The sequence below is a fragment of the Triticum aestivum genome, chromosome 2B (genome assembly GCF_018294505.1).
Source record: "Triticum aestivum cultivar Chinese Spring chromosome 2B, IWGSC CS RefSeq v2.1, whole genome shotgun sequence".
Taxonomy (NCBI): domain Eukaryota; kingdom Viridiplantae; phylum Streptophyta; class Magnoliopsida; order Poales; family Poaceae; genus Triticum; species Triticum aestivum.
This window is the reverse complement of record NC_057798.1, coordinates 615,934,550-615,959,513: the sequence shown is the minus strand read 5'-3', so window position 1 is coordinate 615,959,513 and position 24,964 is coordinate 615,934,550. Positions and strand designations below refer to the sequence as shown.

The 24,964-nt window shown below is 41.1% G+C and overlaps 2 protein-coding genes across 2 annotated transcripts; one reads left to right on the top strand and one right to left on the bottom strand.

Moving 5' to 3' along the window:
* The first annotated feature begins 1,579 nt into the window (after positions 1 to 1,579).
* Positions 1,580 to 3,555, top strand: LOC123046315 (uncharacterized). The gene is made up of 2 exons (XM_044469639.1): positions 1,580 to 2,471; positions 3,361 to 3,555. The coding sequence occupies exons 1-2, from the start codon at positions 2,029 to 2,031 to the stop codon at positions 3,482 to 3,484; spliced, it is 567 nt and encodes a 188-aa protein (XP_044325574.1). The 5' UTR covers positions 1,580 to 2,028; the 3' UTR covers positions 3,485 to 3,555.
* A 253-nt stretch (positions 3,556 to 3,808) lies between these two features.
* On the bottom strand, positions 3,809 to 22,709 carry LOC123046314 (NPC intracellular cholesterol transporter 1). Its single transcript, XM_044469638.1, has 39 exons — positions 22,425 to 22,709; positions 20,586 to 20,638; positions 20,309 to 20,408; positions 20,020 to 20,127; positions 19,059 to 19,175; positions 18,739 to 18,889; positions 17,447 to 17,694; positions 16,284 to 16,463; positions 16,084 to 16,139; positions 15,881 to 15,998; positions 14,832 to 14,915; positions 14,531 to 14,623; positions 14,356 to 14,457; positions 14,143 to 14,208; positions 13,873 to 13,968; positions 13,682 to 13,789; positions 12,900 to 13,013; positions 12,722 to 12,808; positions 12,074 to 12,202; positions 11,388 to 11,586; positions 11,168 to 11,308; positions 11,002 to 11,045; positions 10,782 to 10,865; positions 10,324 to 10,392; positions 10,154 to 10,230; positions 9,638 to 9,707; positions 9,250 to 9,399; positions 8,972 to 9,043; positions 8,628 to 8,772; positions 8,016 to 8,080; positions 7,863 to 7,928; positions 7,270 to 7,363; positions 6,016 to 6,052; positions 5,864 to 5,921; positions 5,312 to 5,422; positions 4,841 to 4,908; positions 4,460 to 4,526; positions 4,303 to 4,371; positions 3,809 to 4,211 (listed from the first exon to the last, which is right to left on the bottom strand). Exons 1-39 carry the CDS (start codon positions 22,497 to 22,499, stop codon positions 4,125 to 4,127), a joined length of 3,858 nt encoding a protein of 1,285 aa, XP_044325573.1. The 5' UTR covers positions 22,500 to 22,709; the 3' UTR covers positions 3,809 to 4,124.
* Between the last annotated feature and the right edge of the window lie 2,255 nt (positions 22,710 to 24,964).

Below are 24,964 nucleotides of genomic sequence, written 5' to 3'. Positions count from 1 at the left end.
CTATGTCTGTCTTCAAATTACTTAAAGGTATCTGCAAGTCTATTACTGATGAAATGGCAGGATTTTGGTGGGGAGATTCTGAAGAGAAGAAAAAGATGCATTGGTATACATGGTGGAAGATGACTGTCCCGAAGAGGAAGGGGGTATGGGGTTTAGAGACCTTCACAGTTTCAACCTTGCTATGTTAGCAAAACAGTGTTGGCGACTACTCCAGAACCCTGAGTCTTTTGTGCACGTGTTCTTAGTGCCAAGTACTATCCTAATGGAGATATTCTAAGTGCAGGTCCAAAGAAGGGTTCATCTTATTCCTGGCAAAGTATTGTAGCAGGAATCCAAACTTTCAAAAGGGGATGTATATGGCGAGTGGGTACGGGCGCTATGATTAACATCTGGCGGGACCCTTGGATACCTGCAAGTGAAACAAGGAAAGTTATAACCCCCAGAGGAGCTACTATGATCGACAGGATAGAAGAGTTGATCGACCCTCATTCCGTGCAGTGGGATGAGGATCTTCTACGTCTTGTTTTCTCTCCGGTTGATGTCCAACAAATACTCCTTATTCCCCTACGTGTAGAAGTGATGGATGACTTTGTCGCATGGAATGCTACTCACTCTGGGTCATTTTCAGTGAGATCGGCCTATCATGTGGAGTTTGAGCATCAATATGAACGCCATTGGCTATACTCGGATGGGCAGGGAAGTACCAGTATAAATCCTATATGGGAAATAATCTGGAGCCTTGCTATCCCTGGAAAGGTAAAACATTTTGTCTGGAAATGTCTAAAAGGTGTATTGCCCTGCTTGGGTATTCTTGTTGGGCGTCATGTTCCTACATCCGCACAGTGTCCGGTTTGCAGGATTGGGGTCGAGGATATCCAACATTGCTTATTTAGTTGTAAGCGCGTGATGAAGGTTTGGGCTGAACTTGGACTAACAGAAGATATTAAAAAGGTTGTCGCTGAAGACCGGCCGGGCTCGGTTACCCTGGAAATATTACAAAGAGCACAAGATAGTGTGGACAGACTACCAAAAGCTGAATTATTTGCAGTGACAGCGTGGTATATTTGGTGGCAGCGGCGTCAGCTTGTTAAGGGAGAAAGTATACTGTCTCCGATGCGTACAGCAACTACTATTAAGGTGTTGTGTACAAACTTCCTTCGAGCATCAAAACCTAACTTACTAGCAAGGAGACGAGATCATGTGTGGAAGAAACCATCTAGAGGATAGGTGAAGGTCAATGTTGAAGCCTCATTCAGCGCTGAAACTATGTCAGGTGCAGCGAGAGCGATTGCTCGGGATGACAGAGGAGAGTTCATCACAGCGGCAGCGTGGTTCCTACCACATGTGACCACTGCTGAATCTGCGGAAATACAAGCCATCAGAAACGGGGCTTGGTTGGCGAAACACATTGGATGCAACTCGCTCATTTTAGAGTCAGACAATCTAAGTGCTATACAGGCCTTCAACCAACAGGAAACATACAATGGTACTGATGCAGCAGTGGTGTTGGAAGGCAAGCAGATATGCATCAATTTTGCAGCAGTATCATACATCCATTGCTTTAGGGGAGCGAATGAGGTTGCTGATCTTTTAGCAAAGCATTCTACCCATAGTAGATCTTCTCATCTTTGGGAAGATTCTATCCCCGACTTTATTTCTCATGCTTTTGTAAACGACTTGTCCATCATCTGAGAAATAAAGTTTATTTGCTGTCAAAGAAAAGGAAACTGAGCGGCTCGCCCATCCTGCTCCCGCGAGCGGACGGGCGATTCCCGTCTGCGCCGCCGCTAGCCGTCCTCTCCCCTCCTCTTCCCCTTGCTGCCGCTGGAGCGCGCCGCCGGGCAAAGCCCGGTCGGCGTAGGCGGCGGCGGGGCCTGGTCTCCCATCCCTCGAGGTGGTCTGACGCGGGGATGCCCCCCTCGAGCTGATGTGTGGCGCTTGGCGGGGCACGACGGCGCGGCACCAGCAGCCAAGGCGACGGCGGCGGCTGAGGGTGGTGGCGTGGAGGGCTGCTGGGCCTTGCGGGGCATGGTGCTTGGGGGCTGGCGTGCTTGGATGCGGTGGTGGGTGCGCTCGGAGTGGCGGCGAGGGTTTCCCAGATCTGATCTGGACGGTGGTGGATCCTCCGGCCGCTTCTTCGCGGGCGGCATGGGCTGCGGCGGCTTGGGCCTGCCAGCGGCGCGCGGGGGTTGTTACGCTCGTCCTCGTCGGCATGGTGGCGGTGGTGGTGGTGCGTGCCGGCCGGATTTTGCCTTTTTCTGGCCGGCTGCGCAGGTTTGGGGCCCTGGCCCGGCGTGGCTGCGGTCCTGGCTGTGGGTGGCGGCGGCGAGGTGGCTTTGCCGTGCCGGCTCCATGGCAGCTCGGCGGGTCGACTGGGGCGGCGGCTGGATTTCCGGTGTCAGCTCGTCCATTGGCGGCCCGTTTCGACCTTCGGCCCTCTCCTCGTCGTCTGGTTGCTACCTCCGTCGAAGGTTCGACCCTCCCCTGACTACGGTCCATTGCTCGTCTCGCGCCCGGCAGCAGGACCGACCTCGTCTCGTGCCCGACAGCAGGATGGGTCGATGGAGACCAATTTTGGCCGACCTTTGGGTTTTGGCGTTAGAGGTAGCCCAGGGGTGTGAAAGGCAGTTCCTTTCCGCTCGTATCTTTGGTTGAGGGAGCGAGCTTCACCGTCGTCGCGGCTCTCATTACCCGTCGTGTTGCTCCAGGGGAAACTCTGATCCTCGGGTCGGGCGGTGACGACGCTCTGGTGTCGTAACCTTCTTGAAGGCGCCGCCTTGGAGCACACGGTTCGTCATATGTGGCTTCTTCTCTTCACGTTGGCGTGTCCACCGTTGAGGACTCCAGTTGCTCTTGTAGTACTAGGGTAGTGTTGCCGCGCTCAGCGCCTATGTATCCAGCCTTGTGTGTGTGTGTGTTGTGGTGGCGTGCGTTTGTATCTGAGCTGTGGTCGGTTATTGCTTTATATATAAAGCGGGGCGAAAGCCTTTTTCAATTAAAAAAAAAAGCTTGGGCCACGAGACCATTGATATTTTTTCGGAATCGTTAGAATACCGCTAAAAACCACCTGGAGAATTTCACATGGACTAGCAGAGCTATAAACTTTCGGAACCTGGTAGAGATTATGGGGTCGTTAGGCTTGGATTAGGGTTGCACTTGCAGGTCTGTATAGGGATGACAATACAAAATGATCTGTGCCAGTACTTTGCCAGTGAATGAATGTGGCAGGCAGACACTGCTGCAGTGCACCTGTCTAATTTGACTAATTGCCACCAGCATGGACCGGTTAATTTGAAAAACCTGTGATGTTTGAGCCTTTGGCTAGCTATATGGCATCGATCTGACGCATCTGTAATGCAGGATGGACAGAGGCTCACAGATCGCTATTAACAGAGGCTCACAAGTCGATATCATGGCAGAAGATTTCGCGAAAGGAAATGCTGACGTGAATCACCAGCACAAATTATTTCTCGTCAGTTCTTAACCTGACGGTCAGCTTTGCTACAGTATTGTTCATCAAGTAAGACAGGTAGAAAAAGTTACGTTTATTGGGCACAAAACAAGTATTTTTGTTTGTTCCTGCAAATTAGAGTTATCCCCCCAGCCATAAAAAATCTTGGAGTCTTAATTTTGAAATAGGAACCTTTCTCCTTCAAATACTCATCAACTCATCTTGAGATAGCTGACCACACATGCCATTTGGTGGAACATTTCTCAATCGAGCCTCAATTGCTATGCTCTGCGCGCTTCTTGTACACGCAAGCGCATCATGGCTGGAATAAAGCAACTCAAGCGACCAAACCGTAGCTGATTGGCACCAAACATGACATTGGTTTCTCGCACGAAACAAGTACAAACCAGAAGGCATAGAACTGGCAGTAGTAGCTGACACAAGAAACACAAGCTACTACACTGGTCTACAAACATCTCTCACGCTTCTCGCGGCGATATCGACTAAACTAGTACTGATTCAGTAAACTTAACTAATGTACAGCCTATCTTTCTATAGGGATTACCCCGCCTCTATAAATGATCTACACCCTCACAGTTCCTCCAGCACCGGGGTAACAGATGGATATGTACACTGAAATGCTTTGTAAAAATCCCCGAATATTATGTACTTATCAAGTTTGCTCATTTGAAGGCGGAGTCTGACTTTGTTCGATCGGTTTCATGGTTTTTTGAGGAGGGCCACACAGACTCAACACAACCTGAAACATTCATCAATTATAGGGCTCAGCTAAGCTCCTTATGCAAATACCTGGAGACAATTAAGAGACGATAGGTAATTAAAATGCAAACCGGTAGGAAGATAAGCCCATGCAGAAAGCCAATGAGGACGAGTGCCAGGTACATTTGGAAGTAATACACCTGCAGCCATTTGGATTAAACAAAGGTGATTCAAGCTAAACTCCAATAGGAATACAGAACTAAGAAGTGTGGGCTAAGATGTATGTACCACAAAAACTTCAGATTTTGCAAAACGTAGGACAATAACTCCTACAAGTTTGGTCAAGGTAATTCCACTGAAAAATCAAGACAGTGGGTCAAAATAAGATATAATAAAATTATAAACACCACAAACAGATTCGGACATATGGCAAAAAACTGCAACTGGACTGCCGTGAATTTATCCGCAACACTGGAAGACTTATGCGGAAAAAAAACTGAAATAAAATTGTAAACTGTTTATATGTAACACTCACTAAGGCACGTTACACATACTCACATATATCTCGGACAATCTAGGACAAGTTGCAAGCGACTTATTCAATTGATATTACTATCTCTTTACCCAACATAACATTGTCCCAATAATATGAACAGTAATGAGGCTAACCTGAATACAGAAGCACCCATCGTCGATAAAGCCTGCCTTACACGGTTCTCTCTATCCCCGATGCCTATCTGTAAATTAAAAGGTGAATATGAAGGGTTCAGGCATGATATGGAAAAAAGGGACAAGATAAACATGAAGAAATTATACCATTGAAAAGTAGAAACACATCAGAACTTATTTCCATGGTCCTTCATTTGGGATGGGTTTGGGTGTCAGCAAACTGGTTTGTTATTGTTGCTCTTTGTTTTTTAGTTGCTCTAATGTCATGCAGACCGTATAGAGAATCAAACTACTTTCACATTTCAAAGTAAACTGCTAAATCACTGATAGCAGATGATAAAAGTTTCAAGTGTCAGGAAGAACAAATTTAAATGTTTTTCAAGTTTATTATGGCCAACATTCTAATTACCACAGGACTCAGCTAAACTGGAAGATTTCGAACTGGCATTTCCAAATGTACAATGCACTTACCATAAAGGCATGTGTGATATGAACACAGAATTCAACAGCAATTCCTATCGACATAACAAGGTTTACAATAGAAATTGCATTGAGCTGAATTCCAAGGACAGCCATCACTCCCTGCCAAAAGTTCGAAAGATGTTAAATCTTGATAATGAAAATAACAATTAAATAATTTAGCATTGAAACTTGAATTCTAGAACTACTGTAGAAACTAGAAAATACAGAATAGCTTTACATTTGCAAACTCAATCACATATGCCAATAATACTGTACCAAGGTAATGTGAAACCGTCTTTTGATTTATGGGTGTTTCTTATGCTTCGTTACAATTATTCCACAATGTAGTATCAATACATAATGCATAGCTAATTAAGCCAACTGCTTTCACCAACAGTTGAACAAATCCTATATATTTTAGCTAATTGTTGACATGAAGTCACCACATGGTTCTACTCTGCAACCACTTGTATTTAAAACATAGCTAAGTTCTATCCAATATCCAATATACATATAATCAGAAGTAGTAGTATATATTGGACAGGAGAGAGACAAACATACCATCAGATCCAAGACTATCATGGCCAGAACAATCAAAATGATTGCTGAAGCCCACAAACTGAAATGGACAGAGGTAACAAATTATCACAATCTACCGACTCGAAGAGTAACAGAAAATAGTTAGTGCTAAGTTTCTGAAAGGAGTTGCTGACCTGCTGGTGACTACGAAACAAACAACAAATACTGCACCTGTTAATTTTTGCATAAGAATGAACTGTGTCAAATCTCAAATTAAGGTACAGACATTACAACAAAATATTTAATTATGTTTATCATGATTATATTTGTTATGGTTGTAGTTATGATTGTCAGGTGGTCCCAGCACTAGACCATAGTTACTAGCCAGCTTTCGTGAAATTAGTGTCGGTAGAGCAGCAATGCGCAAGGAAAGGGAATAGAGAGAACTTCTTGCTAGACCTTCATTGAATGGAACCATCCCCTTATATTGAGGGGTTACAACTCAAGAGGACCAAATCGAGCCAATATTTCCTGATTGAAACTCATCCAATCACTCCTAATTCAAACTCTTATCCCTAACTTATGTCAAAATGGTATGGTCGCTAATACCAGAACCAACTAATTAGACCAGTTCAACAGCCGACAGTGATACGTCAAACTTTTGGTTCTTCAGTGCAATGTGGTGAGGCAATTCTTGAGAACAGGCCGCGACGGGCTGCACTCCTGGAAACTCATTTGGAGGAGCTGGCACCGCCAAGGGTGAAATTTTTCCACTAGCTGGCCTGCAAGATCGCTGTTGGACCGCGGAGCGGCTTGCACGCCTGGGCTGCAGCACCCTCCACGATGCCTCTATGCGACAAGAGCCGGAAACGATCAGACATCTGATGCTCGCGTGCCCTCGCTAGCACACATGGCATGAGATCCTAGTTGGCTGCGCTTGCCGGCGCCGACGCCTAGCACGACGGACTCCATCATGGACTGGTGGCTACGCGCGAAGACTCCACACGCAGCGCTCCGCAAGGCGCTCAAATCCGTGGCGCTTTTGGTGCCGTGGATGATCTGGAAGCATAGGAACGCGTGCGTTTTTGACCATGTGAGCCCATCGCTCAATGAGCTTGTCGACCGGATCAAGGACGAGGCCCGATGTTGGGCAAAGCCGGGGGCTCAAGGGGGCTCAGGGTCGTTTTGCCATCATCATGGATGTCCACTGATCATCCGAACTGTGTAAATCTGCCTCCTAGGAGATGTAAATTCCCTATCTTTCCAATGCAATGAAACGCAAGGCATTTGCGTTTTCTCGAAAATAAAAAAAATAAGCTGGTTTAGCAGGGATCTATACTGTGCATCTGATACCAAAGCAAAATTTCAGAGAAAATGAGACCCGCGAGAACTATATCATAAGAATATGCAAATAATCTGAAAAACTGCAAATGCAGTAAGTAACTAACCAAGGCATACACATATATTCATGATGGCTGTCTTCCATACGCTGAGGTATTGCTCAAAAAATATATGAAACACTGAATATGGGAAAATTTCCATCTGCACGAAGATGTATAGACTGTTACAAGATATATCCATGCAATAGCATTCAAAGCGAAAGCTAACAATAATCAGTATGAAATATAGAGTGAAACATATAGTAGTTACTATGCCATAAAGCTTAGCTACAAATACAAAATTCACACATACGTGTGTGTCTTTGAATAGCTAGTGGCTGCTAATATTTACGTCAGCATCTGGGGATAATGTGTTCAGTAAAGGCCCAAATAATCGAAAATTCAGGATGTACTGGCTAGTCCTTCCAATAATCCTAGAACACTGCTAGAACCATATCGACAGTAACGATCTATTAAACCTTCGCCAACAGGGAAATTCCATGGTTCCTATTAATATGTGTAATTATAATTAAGAGTGAAACACAGCAAATCGTTTTTTGTGTGTATGTTTTCACGGCAATAACTTCAGTATATTTGGGTCAGTATTTTTAAAACGTCCTTTAATATCATCATCATCTAAAGAATGGATGCCGGCAAATTACCTGTAAATCTTTGGACATTTGAGAGCTGAAGTCCCGAGCAGCTCTCAATGAGTTAACATAGTCAGTCTACAAAAAATATCAATATTACTTAAACTTTACCGTGTTGGAAAGGAAAATGGTGATAATTATGATGGGCGGCATGCTAATCCATACCTGTTTATTAAGGGGAGTATGGTATGTACGGAACGCTGATGCTTGTATAATGCCATTTTCATAACCTGACAAACAAACAGGGTTGCCAAATATGTCGGTGGATAATTAATAGTATTATAATTTCAGTCGGTCAAAATGCTAGCACGTTTAATGCAAGAATAATACTATATATCTCAACTGATTAAAATGGTTCACATTTATAAATATATGATACTCCCTCCGTTCCTTTATATAAGGTGCATTATTTTCAGCACGGTGACCAAGGAATATAATTATAGAGATGTTAGGACGAAATTACCCTTGGCAAATTTGTTGGTTAGTGGCAAGTAAATCATTAAGTCCGGGAAAGTATGAGATACATGCAATCGGGAGAGAGATACTTTCCTTCTTTTGCTACAAGAAGAGATACATGCAATCGGGAGAGATACTTTCCTTTTTTCTGGAGGGCTAAACGGGGAATTATGAGGATTTAGAAGAAATGCACCTTACATTGTGGAATTTTATCAAAAAACTAATACACCTTATATAAAGGAATGGAGGGAGTATTTCTTTGGCATGTTCTCTAGCATGATAAAATATTGAGATGGTACATAATTGGCATACACCACATACCACTGTGGTCCAAACTTGTAGAATAAGCTCCTTTTCCCCCTTTAGAACAGTCACTTGATGGTAGTGCATCCAGAAACCATGGAAGTTTCTCTCTAAATTGTGTTGTGGATGGACGCCCATTGTGTAAGTCCGAATGTAGGAAACACTGAGACAAAAGAATAACTAGTAGATCAGAAGTAATCACTTCTACTTAACATGTATCTATTGATATGTAAACTGTGGTTGGAATATACTATTTCAAACTACACATAATAGGGCACAGCAGTGCAAATGCAGCTCTCTGAAATTGATTAAGACGCTAAAAGGACTAGATATCACAACTGAAAGATGGTAGATAGTAATACCGTTGTACAATTATTGCACGCTCCATTTGAACTGCATGAACCTGAATCTTGATCAAGTTGACAGCAAGGAGGCTGCAAAGTAGAAATTCAAGTGACATTAGCAAATATGCTAACATACAACCAGTTCATATTTTCACAGGACTCAAATTGAGCGTTTTTGTTTCTCCCAGAGAAGGATGTGTCCATTGCTTCAGAAGAAATTGCTTTTTTTCCAGCTAATACAAATATAGTATGAATGTGCTGCACCCGCAAAGGGGGTTCAGGGAAAAGTTCTGAACCTGATCATCTGGAGGGCAATAATTTCCATTAACAAATTTTCGACAGCATCCAAATGCTTCGGGAGACATCCATATTAGGAAGTCATCAAGCCATGAGGCAGCAGGTTTTGCTATGTAACTTGTTTCGGGAGATAAAGATTGTCTTGCTATCTGCATGGTAGCAACCACCATGTTAAATGGAAGGCAGTGTTATCAACATATGATGAACATCTATACATGATTATCAAAATCACATCGGTTAAGTTGCATCAGGAGCCGGTAGCTTTACAGTAACAAAGCTCGCCTTTAAAATGTATTGTGCAACTAAATTAAACTAGCAAATCAATAAATCATTTCATACTGAGTATTACTGCGGAAAAAATTAGTCAAGAGACAAACAATTGTATACCTCATTCAGAAGAGAGTTTGAATTACACTGGTTGATGGAACATATCTGATTAGTATTTTCCGATGCAGAGCTGGAAACAGTGCAACACATCAGAAATCAAATTGTTGTTTATTTCAGTTAGGCATGCAACTCAGAAGAACTCTACAAAATCGCCCCTTTTTAAAGGCATCACTGCAACAGTAGCAGCCAATGCAGAAACATGAGAAACTTGGTTTTCAACTTTTGAATATTATTTGAGTTAAGCATGCAACTCAGAAGAGCTCAACAAAATTGGCTCTTTCAAAAGGCAACACTGCAACAGTAACAACTCATGTAGAAACATGAGAGACTTGGTTTTCAACTTTTGACATATCCAGAACAATCTAAAGACAAGAATGTAGTGGATAACAGTAACAAAGCACAACGGGTCAACGATATGACAAGGAATATTCAGCCATGTTTGTTTGTTTCCATTGTATAATCATGCTTCTTCAAACATGCAGAAAAAATGTGTAGAACTATTTTACTTCTAGTTACCTGTAATTGAAGTTCTTCACAACAAAATACAGTGGCGGACCAACTTTCATATACTTCTGAAGGTCGTCAAAGTAACCCTGTAAACATTGTAATGAGCATGATTCTAAAAGAAATACAAAGAGAAACAATTAAGGCTTAAGCTACAGAAAAATGCAAGTGATAGTTTGAACCTGTAAATAAGAATCTCGTGGAAGAACGATTTTCTGCTCCAATCCTGGTTGTAGTCTAGTTGACATTGCCTAGTTAGGACAAAAGAAACACAATTTTGTTAACCACACATGCCCATACTCAAAGTCAAGAAAATGTAAGTGGTTCTGTCTCATGTAGTAATTTTTCCCAAATCTGTGGTAGTTAACCACTGGATTTGCAACATGAAACCAGACAAGAACAAACAACACCACACTGTAGTGAATTGCTCCATATTGATGGTCAGCAAGATTTATCAGAAATACAGACAGAATAATAAGTTGATGATCCATCAGAGAATTTCAATGAAAAAATAGACTTGGTCAGTAGATAGCACACTCATATTACACCAGATATAAAGCGGTTGGTAGTGAAGCTAATAGGAGGAACAGATATAATCATGATGCAGTGCAATGTGCATGCAGAACATGTGAGCACTTACAATGCTTGCAAATGCTAATCCAACAAATACAGCAATCACGATAAACTTCACTGGTCGGTAACCGAGGATTGGCCCATGAAAATCCTATATGAAAACAAAAAAACTATAAGTTATGAATGAACATAAAAGAAAATTGCGAAAATCTTAAACATGGTTTAAAACATGAGCTTAACTTTAACATAAGAACAAGTTTAACTCTGGTAAAATATGTAGTGTTTACCTTCATATAGCGTGCAACAAAGTGAAGCCGCTGGTGGCCACCATCTTAATTTTGAATACATTAGAAAGGGAAACAATTACAAATGAGCCATAATGAACAAGCATTTACTGCTATAACTAATCTTCCTTTTAGCAAAGCAAATGTGGAATTTTATTTGGACACTTACTGTCACCAGCAACAGTGCTCGATTTAAGTCTTGCACAAGGAACACAATCAATCCTGCCATCTTCTGCCCTCCTAAAATCATATACAATAAGGGCTACGAAGGCTGTCACTTGGAGAACGAAATCCAGAAGAACTGCCATTGCTGCACAAGATAGTGGATTGGAAACACCAAAAGGAAGTGCCAATTATAGATACAATCAAGGAAATGTAAAGAAACCAACCGGCAAACATGGAAAATGCTCTAGTGGCAGGCATTGGATTGATTGCACTGACAGAAAAAGCTAAAACTTCAGCCAAACTGGCTAACGTAATGGATGGCCCAACTTCCACCAATGCATTACTTATACGTTCTTCCAATACTATCCCATCTGGTTGTCGCTTGACAGCATGCACAAGGATACACATGTTGTCCACACCGACCTAGCCACAATCACATCCATCAGTTTCATCTAGTGGCAGAATGATAAGAATGTGTATCTTTTGAACAAAGTACCGATCAAATGAAGTAGCAATATGAATAAATCGTCAATTCCTCCTAAAAAAATATGGTAAATGCCCAAGAAAATATTTCCTAAAAACAGATAACAAACTCAATGGCAGGCAATGCAACATAGACATCAACTGGGTTCACCTATGTAGGAAGCGTGGTTAAAATAAATTACACAAATACTAAACATCAAGTTTTCAACAACGAATTAATGTGATGATGGTTCATGGAAATCAATTTTCAGAAGAGATAATACAATAATCAGCACGAAGAAGCTATGTTCCAATTCAAATGTGTAGAGCGCATATGCATAATGGTTTTTCTTTCTTTTAATGCAGCAAAACAAAGAAATACTGGAAAGGTGCATTGGATTGATGAAGAGAAGTCACACTATTGTGCTACTAGAGGCAGAAGACTTACAGCCAGCACAAGAAAAGGAATTACTTCCATTATGATTAGAGTCGACTTCACTCCAACAGCACTAAAGAATCCCATTGATCCTAAAACTGAAAGCATCACTAGGACAACGCCAGATAAGCCAAGCAGTACCTGCAATTTATCTCGTCAAATGAAACATAATGCAACACATGTTTGACATAATTAAATACTCCATTTCAAGATCTGGTAAATAAATTAGCTCTTCAAAAGGAAACTTGAGATCAAACTATTATAGATCCAAAAGACAAATTTCTAGCTCCGTCCCAGAATAGAAGATGTCACATTTGACATCTCCCACTTCTATAATTATGTGACTTCAATATCGGCCACAATTAAAATATGTCGTCCCAACAGCAGTACTGCCGACCACTGCACTGTTTATATTTACTAAATGCATGGTCAGCAAACATGAATATATGAGAACTGGTCTTTAGATAACTCACAAAAATGCAATCATAAGGAACAAGATACTCCATGTAGATCGAAACAATTAATCATGGGACAAATTTGTATTATACCACTCCTGAATTTCAAACATATGAACTTGCCACTAACTCACATTAAAGTATTTTTTAGGCGGAGGAGTGGAAAATAAAAATATTTTCCCATCATTGATTATCATATTCATACCTTTGATGAGACAAATAATGCCCACAAACGAGAAGGACGGTCTCCAAGTGTGAATGATATGTACGCAAACATCACAATATAGCTTATCTGATATCAATCAAATGGCACAAATAAAAATCACAATATGTAGGCGAACAGGATATACTACAAAATGGAAAAGATTTTCGCATATATTTACCACTATTGTAATTGCGTCAGCTGTACTCTCTCTGTTTAATTCATCTTTGATAGAGCTCTCGGATGAAAAGGATAATGTAAGGTTCTGTGCTAGTACCATCGGCAGTATTTCTTCCTGCAAAAAACTCTCAAAGTCATCAGATGTAATTCCTGGCTCAAGTGAAATATATAAATCGCTAGAGTGTGCACCTTCTTCTGAAGTTAAACCAAAAGCTACAAAAACACTGTAGGTAGAAACTCTAGCTAGAAATTAAGTGCTAAAGGCTTTAATCCAAACATGAAAGAGTTAACTTCATACAATATTAATCACTATACTGTGCATGCAAATGGCATTAGCATACATGAAATGACCTTTTGCTAGATTCAGGCATCTCGGGCTTCAACGTGAGTCGGCTCACTATATTACAGGAGAAAAGAACGGAAACAATAATGCTTCTACTAAATCTCCTGGAATATGAATCTGGACACTCTTAATCCGCATTATCAAAGTTGCTTCCCATCGCCGTATTTCCAAAGGATGTAGGGCAATGCATAGTCAATCTTATCTACCGGATTCTTCATTGGAGCAAATTTCTCTGCATAGTTTACTTTACTATCCGCAAACGAGATTTATTCGTTCATTCCTTAAGGAGGTGTTGTGTGGAAGTATTGAAATATGTCGTAGGACTGCTTAAAAGTAAATGTTAGAGAATGAGCTTATATAGAGCATGAATCAATTGATGGTAAACTTCTACTGTAAACTGCTTGCTGAGGACATAAGCTCAGAAGGTGAGAGTTCCAAACCTTAACAAGATTAATATATGCCCTTTCCCAAGCCATAGCCTTTCCATTCTCTTGTCCTGTTGTCTCAACCTTGTTGTTCACTGGATATGTTATTACAAATGCAGAAGCCTGTGAAGTAATAGGAAGTTAGTAAGAGAGGTGGGATAATCAGTAAAATATTGTTTTTGGCCAAAAAAAGCATAGCATTTTACCTCGGTAAAATTGCTACCTGGAAAACCACCTAATATTGTACTAGGATCAATAGGTGATTGAAAAGTGCTCAAACATGTCTCTTCGGAACTGTAATGCTGCAATACAGCAGATATTGTTTAGTGTTTAGATACAACTAACTGACAAACCTAGCTAGTATCACAATATTCATTGTTCAGCATGAATTCATCAATAGTTTACGAAGGTCTGCGTTGCAACAAAAAAAAAGGAAAATGTCCATAGGAAAAGAGATTTCAACTGTGGATATTTACCTCAAAGCAAAATTTAGCATGATCTATACCTAAATCATCATGCTTTTTAGGATCCAGCTGGAAATACTGCATCAGATACCACCATTTTAATATGATTGCTCAGAAGTACGCATACGGAACAAAATATAATGATAGAAAAGGATTATAAAGATTCTAGAGAGAACAAGTTAGTTCCATACACAGAGTACAGACTAGACAATACAAAATCATCACCTGCAAAACACTTTGGGTAGCACAATCTGTACTGAGTGGCTTTAGGCAGATATCAGCAAGGGATACTGTCGATCCAGAATAATTGGCACGTAGATCATCAATCTTTGCAATTAAAAAATGACATTAAAATCAATAAGCAGTTGCAGTGCGAAATTTACATGACTGGATTCCAAACCTTTTTCTGAATCTGAAATAGCAATTTGAAATTGTTATCATTTACTATTGTGGGAGCTTCAAGCTGGTCAGATGCGGAAGTGGCTAATACAAGCTGCAGTTAAAACAGTAATTAACCAAATATTACTCATTGCAATAGTCGCCTTCAAAGCCTTCAAACGTAAAACCCAACAAAGAAAGATAGACAAGAAGTTAAGATCAACACAGCAAACATGTTGATATGCAGGAACAAAGTCGGTATACAATCTGTAACAAGTGTTCATCTAGTTGAACAAAAACAAGGCCATGAGAGTTGAAAAGACCTGCTCAATCCTATAAAATGGTGCAAGATGACTGTCAAAATATTGCTTTTCATAGGCAGTCTGACTTCCAGGGCTAACCCAAAGCTGCAAAAAGAAAACAATCAAGTCAGAAATCTCTGAAATGTATTTATTCACAGTTCTGGTAAATACATACCAGGTGTTAATTCATCCCCTGGACCAGATGGTTCACACTTTTCTGACTTCTTTTAAAAAACACTCATAAAGGGTAGCAATCATCCCCACACAAAAGAAGGAGCAATCTCAAATACTAAATTTATTTATATATAAATGACCACAAGTTACACAAAAATCGTAGTTACAGACTCAAAGGTAATCCATTGTGAGCACGTTTATTGACAGATTTGATCTCCGTGTTTCTATTTTGCTGACACATATTTTTCACAAGTATTAAAAAATACATGTTTATGACCTTTGGCCACTAATGTTCACAGGATTAAGAACTTTAACGTCCTTTTTGGAAGGTAAAATGATAAAGTTATCTGAAAATGACCATAAGCATAAAGGACACAGAACACCATAGAAGTCCAAATTGATTCAAGAAAAAGCATAGCCAACAGTAAAAATGAAATTTTATAAAATGTACAGCAATGTATTCCCTTTTTATTTACTGTGATTTTATTTTAATGAACATTTCCTGGAAACAGCCTCTTGCAGAAATGTAGGGAAAGGCTGCGTACAATAGACCCAAAGTGGTCGGACCCTTCCCCAGACCCTGCGCAAGCGGGAGCTACATGCACTGGGGCTGCCCCTTTTTATTTTAATGAACATTTCCGCGTAATCAATCAAAACTGTCAATGGATTTCCATTTTTTTTACATGCTTCAGACCTAATAATTATTGTGAGTTGTAAAAGAATACTATTGCCTTGTCAAACTTATATTAAAGTAATTACTCGTAAATACAGACAGACAAAATGTTAACTATATTTGTCAGTCTCATAACAATTCAAATTCCCCCATTATATACAATTATCAAAATTTCAGAAACGGTAGAAGAATTGTAGCTATCATATGATGATAAATTGAGTACCTTTTCCGGCCGTGTTTCCACCTTGAAACGGATAAGACCAATGCATAATAGGATAGGGACAAGTAAGGATGCACATAACACAAGAAGTGGGTGTCTAGTAACAAAAACTCCATGCCTCCTGCAATACTTTCAACAGATTAACATGAAGCCTAAATACTAATAATATATAGTTTATCTGAATATAACTGGAGACCGAGTCCAACCTAAAGAAGGTTGACATGTAAGTTTGGACAATAGAAGATGATGCAGCTTTGGGCACCTGATATAAAGAGAAATTATTAGACCGTACCAGCTTCATATTAAAAAATGAACACTAGAGAAAAATGCTAGAAGGAACCAAAGACAAGTACTCTAAGTAAGCAAGCAAGCTGTGGCTCTCAAAAATGATTTGGCAGAAAAGAACCTGAGCAGAGTTTTCAGGAACATTGCCATTGTTGTTTGACTTATCATCAGCATTCTTTGGTGGTTTTGTTTGTGAGGGGAAGCCCGTTCTTCCTCGTGATCTGTATAATAGGCCCCACAATAAAATTGCGCACAAAAATACTATGTACACAACCACTAGTGAGAAGTCCAAGCATTCGGCCTGTGTAATCAAATGATAAGAGTTCAGGATACAAAATAATGAAAATACTCGACATGGAAAAGATGAACCTTCATAACATATGCCCTAAAATGTTGTTATGCTGCCAAATTTTGGATTCGTATACTCTAGTTTAAAGTTCAAGGCTGCAGTAAGCTTTTAAGTTGTATGAGAAACAAGAAAAGGGTCAAGTTCTACACAAGGTACATGGACAAACTAAGGTATTTAGCACCTACGATGATGGTTATATTTTTTTTCAAGATATAGTAAATCATTTGATTGCTAGAGTTGAAGGTTTTATTAATACTTCCCATAAGCAAATTGTGCAGGTATCCACACCGGCACATCTACCCCGTATCATCACTACTACAACACATGTTCTGTGCCAATTTCTCTGTAATAGTAGTATCACTTTTTAAAGAATTAGTACCACATGAGTATGTTACACAACTGGCTTGATACAAGGAGGACCACCTGACATGTGATGTACTCCCTCCGTCCCAAAATACTTGTCACCAAAATGAATAAAAAGAGATGTATCTAGAACTAAAATACGTCTAGATACATCCTCTTTTATCCATTTTGATGACAAGTATTTCCGGACGGAGGGAGTACCAATTAACAAGGGAAGCCATAGTCCTCATCTATCATTCATGCAAAGCTTTGGTTATTTACTAGGGCAGTAGCACTGCAAACTCTGCCAATTGCCACAAGATGAACAATGAAGTCAAACTTTTGACATTAGAACTAACATTATTTTTGTAAATAACTAGATTAGTTACTTGAAAATAATTTGGTTAATTTTTCTATCGGATAGTAATTTTACAATATAAATTTGGTTGGGTTTCATAAATATAGTCCAATAAAAACTAGTGGTCATGCCTTTGGAGACCGCTTGAATGTGCACAAGTACAACTGGAGGTAACAGAAAATGCATGGTATGAGCCGTGCATTTTTTTTCATAAATGTAGATAAATAGCTGCTACCTTTAGAGAACCCATTTTGACTGAACAGGAAGTTTCAGTCTTCGACTGAGGCGACAAGGATCCCATGCAAACTGAAGAAGAAGGACAATCGCCACATGAGCAGCCCAAAGATGGATCTCCACAAGAATAAATTGTAGTATTTAGCGGCTTCACCCCAGATGAATCACTCAAATCAGGTCGGTATGTTATCAAATAAGGTGACCCGGGCTCATTAGGATTTGCCTGACGCCCAAGAAATGCAAACCACTCTGCAGTAGCAAGTGTAGACGTCAATAATTATAATGATATACTGCGAAGAACGGATGCATGCAAATTACCATGTATTATCAGCATGTCATTACCACAGTTAAAATTATCGACTGAAAAAACTAACTCAAACCACATCCAGATTGCAATAATAATAATTAATAGTGCCAAGTCCAAATGCAGGAAACAAATATACATAGTTTATTATCAGGCTATCACTACCAAACCTTAAAATTACCAACTGAAGAAACTAGTTCAAAAGCACATCCAGGGTGCAAGAAGCCAAGAATAATAATTAATAACACCAAATAGAGTTTCTCAAAGAAATGCATCAAAGCTTCCTAAAAGGTTACTACCCTCTACATGCTACTAATCTTTAGACCAAATCGTGTCATCTTCTTTGTCTAAATCATCAAAGCATTGTAAGTGACTTGGCAATCAGAGTTTAACTTCACAATCAAGGAAAGCAACGCTAGTTTAGCCCTTTAGCCTGCCTACAAGAATCTTAATTCTAGGAGGGATGCTAGCAAATCTGGTATGCAAGCTTTAGGCTGCCAGCCTACATAAATCACTCCAGAGTCATGGCCAAGGTGGAAAATGAGACAGTTCAAATCATTGTTTCTTTCCTTTCCCCGTCTTCAAGGACGATGATCCTAGGGATGCTTTTGATGCCGTGCCTCCTCGTCACGTCCTGGTTGTCGTCACTCGTCAGTATTGAGCCTAATGTGACACATGGCATATAACATGGATAAATCTGATCATAGGGAGCATCAAGTAGCACTAGGAGGGACCAAACCATGGTGCTCAGAACTCAACAAAATCCACCACCTCACAGTCAACAATTTTGGTCACTGATGATTGAGAGGAGGAAAGCTGGGGGTATTTAGGTCTTGTAGCAAAACATTGAGGGTACTAGCATTTTATAAAATTTATAGCGTTATTTTCAGTGTCCAGTGATTGCAGTAGCATTGCTCAAATTATAACTTGTAATGGCATTTATCCAATCACACCATTGATAAGTTCACTACAATGATTTAGCCTAATACCTTTGTAAGTTTTAGCACCTCCACCAAGAAAATCCATTGCGCGTGTGTTCAGAGTGCCAAACTTAACTTCCTTACAAGAGTTGTATAACTCTTCACCATAGTTGCTTGTTATGTAGTAATCTATACCATCAACAGTTGTAATGTTTTTAACCTGAAAAAGGTGGAGAACAGTGTAGCTTGTTATTTCGATTAAACATGAGAATTATATATATGAATATTTCATTTTGGCATGTTAAACTGCTGTAACAAAAATGTGTGGGGGTGACCATGAGGAAACGCAATAAAATACTGTTGTCGTGATAAGCTGAGAGAATTCAGACCTGTTTTGCTGAAGTCACGTTAATGAAGAGGCTTTGGTTTGGGGAACAAGACATTTCACAAAAGAGATTCAAGAAATTCCTCAAGCAAGCTGGGCATCCAACAAGAAATGGGACAGCCTGCAGAAGTGTTGGAGTTAGCATTTTACCACCAAGTGAACTTTCTTTTGATTGAACATAGAAATTTAGAATAGAGATTACCAAGAACAGGTTACATCATTTGACATGCGAAAAAGAATCAAGTTGGTCAACTTAGAAAAATAACCTTAAAATATATGTACCAAATTGGCTACAATAGAATAGCGACGAACATGGTCTATGAATATGACGGAAATGCATCTGTAAAATTTTCTTTTAGAACACAAATCTGTAATTTGCATGCAACAGGGAATAAAGAACTCACATGTAGCCACGTAACTGTGTTACAACATACTAGGAAGTACAGGAGGAATAACACAACAAAGATCAGGGACGAGAAATAATCAACAACTAGAAATTTGCTGCATGAGGCTACAAGTCGACAAAAAACTGCTTTCCAAAAAAGTCCAGGATGAACAAGCAGAAATAATCTACTCCCTCCGTCCGGAAATACTTGTCGCAGAAATGCATAAAAATGGATGTATCTAGAACTAAAATATGTCTAGATACATCCATTCCTCTGACAAGTATTTCCGGCCGGAGGGAGTATTAAGTAGATACGAAAATCATCCTAAAACAAAAGCAGCATGTCTCAAAGTATTCAGCAGGTTCACTGCTTGCTGGTCACAAGTTCAGCAAAACATTGTTTGAACAAATCAATGCAGGTTAATATGAATACAATGGAAAAACCATTTTGCTAAGCTTTATTAACAAATTTCCCAGTGTGAAACAGTTAGTCTCTAAAATAAAGATGTGATGCGACCACACTGATATGATAGTTCAAATGAACAGTCCATATTCTTTTCAAAGCAATCAGGACAATTACCTGTTGGACTTGTTGGTGTAATGTGTCGAACTGATCAACTGTACAACAGACATCACCAGTAATAGTGGGGCACAGACTCTGGATCCTTGTGGAAAACAAAGTATCTGGCTGGAAAAGCAATAACAGAACTTGATATAGTAGTAGACCACAACGGTGAAATAATGCAATCTTATGCGAAAATAAGATGGGCAGAGTATTATGCTGTCTGAATTAAAATCAATACTGCAAGATAACCGGATACTATCTGTCCTGCTGTCATATTAATTGAAGAGAAGGGTTCCATTGTCACCTTAACAGCTTTTGTTGCATTCACACAGTTTAAGACTTTTCCATCACTTCGATTTGCACAAATTCCATACATGGAACAGTACCCTTCTGCAGGTACTACCCTAAGGAAGCAAACACAGCAAAATTAGCACCAAGGGCTCCATGAGTACAAAATACCTCATTAAGCGGCAAAGTATTTTAAGTACATAAAAAATAGTAGCCTATTTCAGGACCTATTGTGTTCTTTGGTGATCTAACAAATGCTCATCTTAATTGAACACGTTGCCCTGATAAATTACCTTGGTGCACCATTGGATTGCTGTGCGCTTGTGGGATGTACAAGAAAAACTATCTGCATCGTGGAATGAAAAACAAGGTTGTGAGGTTATCACACTATGGACAAACCATGTTAACCATACAATACATGAGTCACATCAAAGTGCAACCAAATCCACATGCATGAACACCAAACAACATTTGTAGAATGGGCTTCTTACATATCCTGTTATTGTGGAATGAAAAACAAGGTTGTAAGGTTATCACACTATGGACAAACCATGTTAACCATACAATACATGAGTCACATCAAAGTGCAACCAAATCCACATGCATGAACACCACACTACATTTGTAGAATGGGCTTCTTACATATCCTGTTATTCTATTAGCCCCTCTAGGGAGCAACATGACCACAATTTTATCCGGTGGGTTCAAATATATAAAATGAAGACAACACCTTTGAGCACCTAGGCAGGTGATGTAGATGCTACAAAGACAAGAATCTAGCAACATCTGAGAAGTTGGCACAAATCTGGTATGTTCTGGCCACCTATACAACCACTATAAGTGTCGAAACATTAATCAAAGTTTCATGTGAAACCACCAAAACAGTTAGTACGACTAAGGATTATTACAGCATGAATTTTTCATCCGTCATGTACAGCAACACCCAGATGACATCTAACAAACAAAATTAGAACAGAGAAAGATAATTCAACGGTTAAGCCTCTAAAACAGATAAAATAACATATTGTGAGCTGCAGCAACATAAATACAATCTGAGGTTCTAGAGGAAAATGTCATGTTTGAAATGCCTGTGAAAATTTAGCTGGGCTGGGCTACATAAAATTCAGCTGGGTTGGCCTACCAGCTGTCAACCAGAAGTTAGCCATAAAACATCCGGTAACTTGGAGAGGAAACACAGGCAACTCCACATAGTTGGAATTCAGAGAAAACCGTTTGCAATTTGTTCAAAGAGGGCCATCCTACCCAATTATAATCATAACGGTATACAAAGGGCACATTTCGAATCAAAATACGTAAATGTTCTGAAATTCGGGGAAGTGCGGCATATTTAATCCTGTAAAACCCAACCCAATCTACACGGTCACGGAGATAGCACACATTTCGAGACAAAATATGAAACCGAGAAACGAAACCCCGAACAGAGAAGCAACCACCGCATCGAAAACAGGATAAATAAAACTGGGCTAAATTGACCACTCTCCAACGCAGTAGCGGAAGCAGAAACAACCACTCGTGCACCAGTAAGTCGAGACCGCGTGGTTACAGACCTCCAATCCAAACGCACCTGCCATGTCAGAAACTAGTGGTGTTGCAGCAAATTTCCAACCCCATATGCTCCCAACCCTCCCGAGTCCCAAAATCAGTATCGCGGGGGGAGGCTCGGGCTAACGACAAAGCAGAGGTAAACCAAAATCACGCAGTAAATTTGAGGGGGTAAATATCCAAACACAACCCATTACGCGTTCGAGAAAAAGACGCAGTCCAATTACAGACTTAAATCGCACCTCCCTAATTTTGGCGAAACGAAAAAAACACGAGTTATATTAGTAGTAGAAACTTCCGCACTAGTGACGCCATAGACGGGACGAAATTAGCAAGCCCGCACAGGGATAGGCCGGAAGCCGCAGTGCTTAACCCCAGAAGCAGGACCAAAACCGAACCAAAATGGTCCAAAACACGAGGCACAGTGAGCAACCCACACCCTAAGACGGCTGGCCCCTCGGAAGGGCGGCGGCGGCGGCCGCCACGGCCGCAACGACGACCCCGCGCAGCACCCACTAAGAGAGAGAGAGAGAGAGAGAGAGAGAGAGAGAGAGGGAGGGAGACCCCACCTGCAGCAGGGCCACCGCGGTGGCGAAGACGACGGCGCCGCCGGGGACGCCCCGCCGGCGTCCGAAGAGGCCCATCTCCTCACGGGCTCCCTCCCCTCCCCACTCGATCCCGCCAGCGAGAGCACGGAATGCCGAAAACGGAGGGAGGTGGGAGACGAAGGGCGGACACGGTCCAGTGCCGCTGGGGGAGGAGATTGGACTTGTTTTTGTGGCGAGCCGCACGACCGGGGTTTTATAAACGGCGAGAGGCGAGAGCTGAGCTGCCGATCAGCTGCGCAACGCGGTGGCGGTTGCCACCTCATGCCAAGGGATTTTGCGGCCAGCTCCTCTCGTTTTCCTTCCTTCCTGGTGAGGGTTTTGGATCTCGCCACATGTTTTTTCCTGGGAGCGTAGTGGTAAAGTTGGGCCCGCGTGTCAGTGGACATAACAGTTCGTTGGTCGTGTGGTTGCAGAAGATACGGTGGGACCGCCCGTAAGGCTGGTCATAGTGGGAGTAACATAGGTAGTAACATAGATGCCACATAAGCAAAATTGGTGATGTGGCAAGTAGTTAATGAGGAGAGAGGCAAATAGAGTAACATAATATGTTACCATCACATAGCGGTTTATAATGCATAATGAGTCTACAAAGTAATAAATGAAGGCAACTATGTTACCACACCTATGACACTACCCACTATGAAGGTAGTAATATAGACTAGTAACATATGTATGTTACTAGTCTAAGTTACTCTCCACTATGACCAGCCTAAGAGCGACGATAGCTGGCGGATTTGTTGGTGGGCGAGGCTGGCAAACCATCCGAGCAATCAAAGTAGAGTAGTATACTGGTAATAACTCAGATAATTCTGTCACGTCAGAACTAGGAAAGCTATACACGCGCACACTGGTTAACTGTGAAGCACTGCTTGTCTTCCCTGTTCGCTCTGCCATTCAACCCGATGTTCACTTTCGTCCACGGCACTGCTGGCTGCTGGGTATGGGGCGCACGCTCCCGCGTCCGAGATAAATCCGTCCGTGTTTCTTATATCGAAGTTAATACATAATTTCACTGCTCAACTTCAAACAATTGTCCAAGTTTAGGTTTCAATGGTGTTTCTTTGCTTTTTTGAGTTGAATCGTGTTTCTTTCAGAAATGTAAGTAGATGCACGCACACAAGAAATTCACAGGGGCACACACATGCTCCGGCCGCCCGATTGCCTCGCATTTCATAAAGTCGTTAAATCTCACACGAGGGGACGGTAAGTTTTGTTTTTGTCAGTCGTGGGTTCTAAACTTTGATTTTGACGGTCGCTAGTAGCAAGTTTTAGAAGTTGAATCATGTTTGTTGGATGCAGGTTTCAAACTTACGATTTTGATGGTCGCTCGTGCCAAGTTTCAGAAGTTGTATCATGTTTGTCGGTCGCAAGTTCTGGAACTTCTGATTTTGTCGATCGCTCATACCAAGTTTGAGAAGTTAAAACTTAACAATTTTTTAAAAATCATCAAAATGTATTTAAAACTGACCTCATTTGAAAATCCTTGTCATGGGAAACATTAACATGCAAACGAAATTAAATCTGGAATTTTAGTTTAAAAGATATGAAGATTGAAAATCGAAAGCCAAGAGAAAAAGGGATTGCGTGCCCCTGTACCTGCGTGCTACAAATCCTCTCACACGCATACACCTGTGTCCCACCACGATAAAGACGGGTCATGGAGTATTAAAATTAGTGAAATCATCATAGTCGTTTTGCTAAGATAACATCAACAATCAATCGTGCTAGATGCCAAAATAAAATTTGGACGATTCCGATGATGAACTAAATTGTACTCACCTGTCAAAAATGTAACATCCATTGTTTTTATGCATTTTAATTAGTGAAATGGATGCGTTAAGTTAGAGAATGTCAAGTCCAAGTTTGTAATATGCCACATACCATCCAAATAAAATCACGAGGCTGCTTTAGTAATTTAGAATACATTATTGTTATTTTCAAGTTTGGATCGGTTTTTATTTTTTTGCAAGGAAGTTCAAATAGTGTGCAATTAGCTGCATCAAATCCATCCGTCGGTGAAGTTGTTGGTCCCTGCCTCCATCTGCTGCTCCAGTGGGGATGGGGGCTTCGGCGCTTTAGCTCCGGTCGATAGTTAGTATATGCTTCGTGTTTCCTGGGGCACCGCTCGGGTGGAGGTGGCGCCGCCGCATTGGAATAAGCTACAGTGGCTTCTCCTTCACCACGGCATCTCTCAGGACGGCGGGGCGGAGCCAGCTGCTTGGTCTTCATGTCGCTTGCGTGAAACGATGGGTGTTCATGGATTTCATGACTGGTTTCTATGTCTCGACGTACTCGCGTCGTGTCTTGCCGGCGGCTCCAGTTGTGGTGATGCATCTTCGGTTTTCGCCATCTCCGTCGTGTTGGTCTCTGGCCGAAGATGAAGACTTCCCATCCGCCATGAATCTGTGCGTGTATCCAATCATTTTGTCGGCTCCAAGAGGCGGTGGCGGCGCGCCGGCATCTCACGATGGTGAATGTAGTGAATTGGCTCCCCATGGACC

What these genes read in the sequence shown, in the direction of transcription:
- LOC123046315 (XM_044469639.1), top strand. Translation starts at nt 2,029, where the DNA reads ATGGTGCTTGGGGGCTGGCGTGCTTGGATGCGGTGGTGGGTGCGCTCG. An exon ending in GGTTGCTACCTCCGTCGAAG is followed by an intron (nt 2,472 to 3,360) that starts GTTCGACCCTCC and finishes TCTGTAATGCAG; the next exon opens with GATGGACAGAGGCTCACAGA.
- LOC123046314 (XM_044469638.1), bottom strand. Translation starts at nt 22,499, where the DNA reads ATGGGCCTCTTCGGACGCCGGCGGGGCGTCCCCGGCGGCGCCGTCGTC. An exon ending in CCGCGGTGGCCCTGCTGCAG is followed by an intron (nt 20,639 to 22,424) that starts GTGGGGTCTCCC and finishes TCCACGATGCAG; the next exon opens with ATAGTTTTTCTTGTACATCC. An exon ending in TGATAGTCTTGGATCTGATG is followed by an intron (nt 5,423 to 5,863) that starts GTATGTTTGTCT and finishes AACTTTTGGCAG; the next exon opens with GGAGTGATGGCTGTCCTTGG.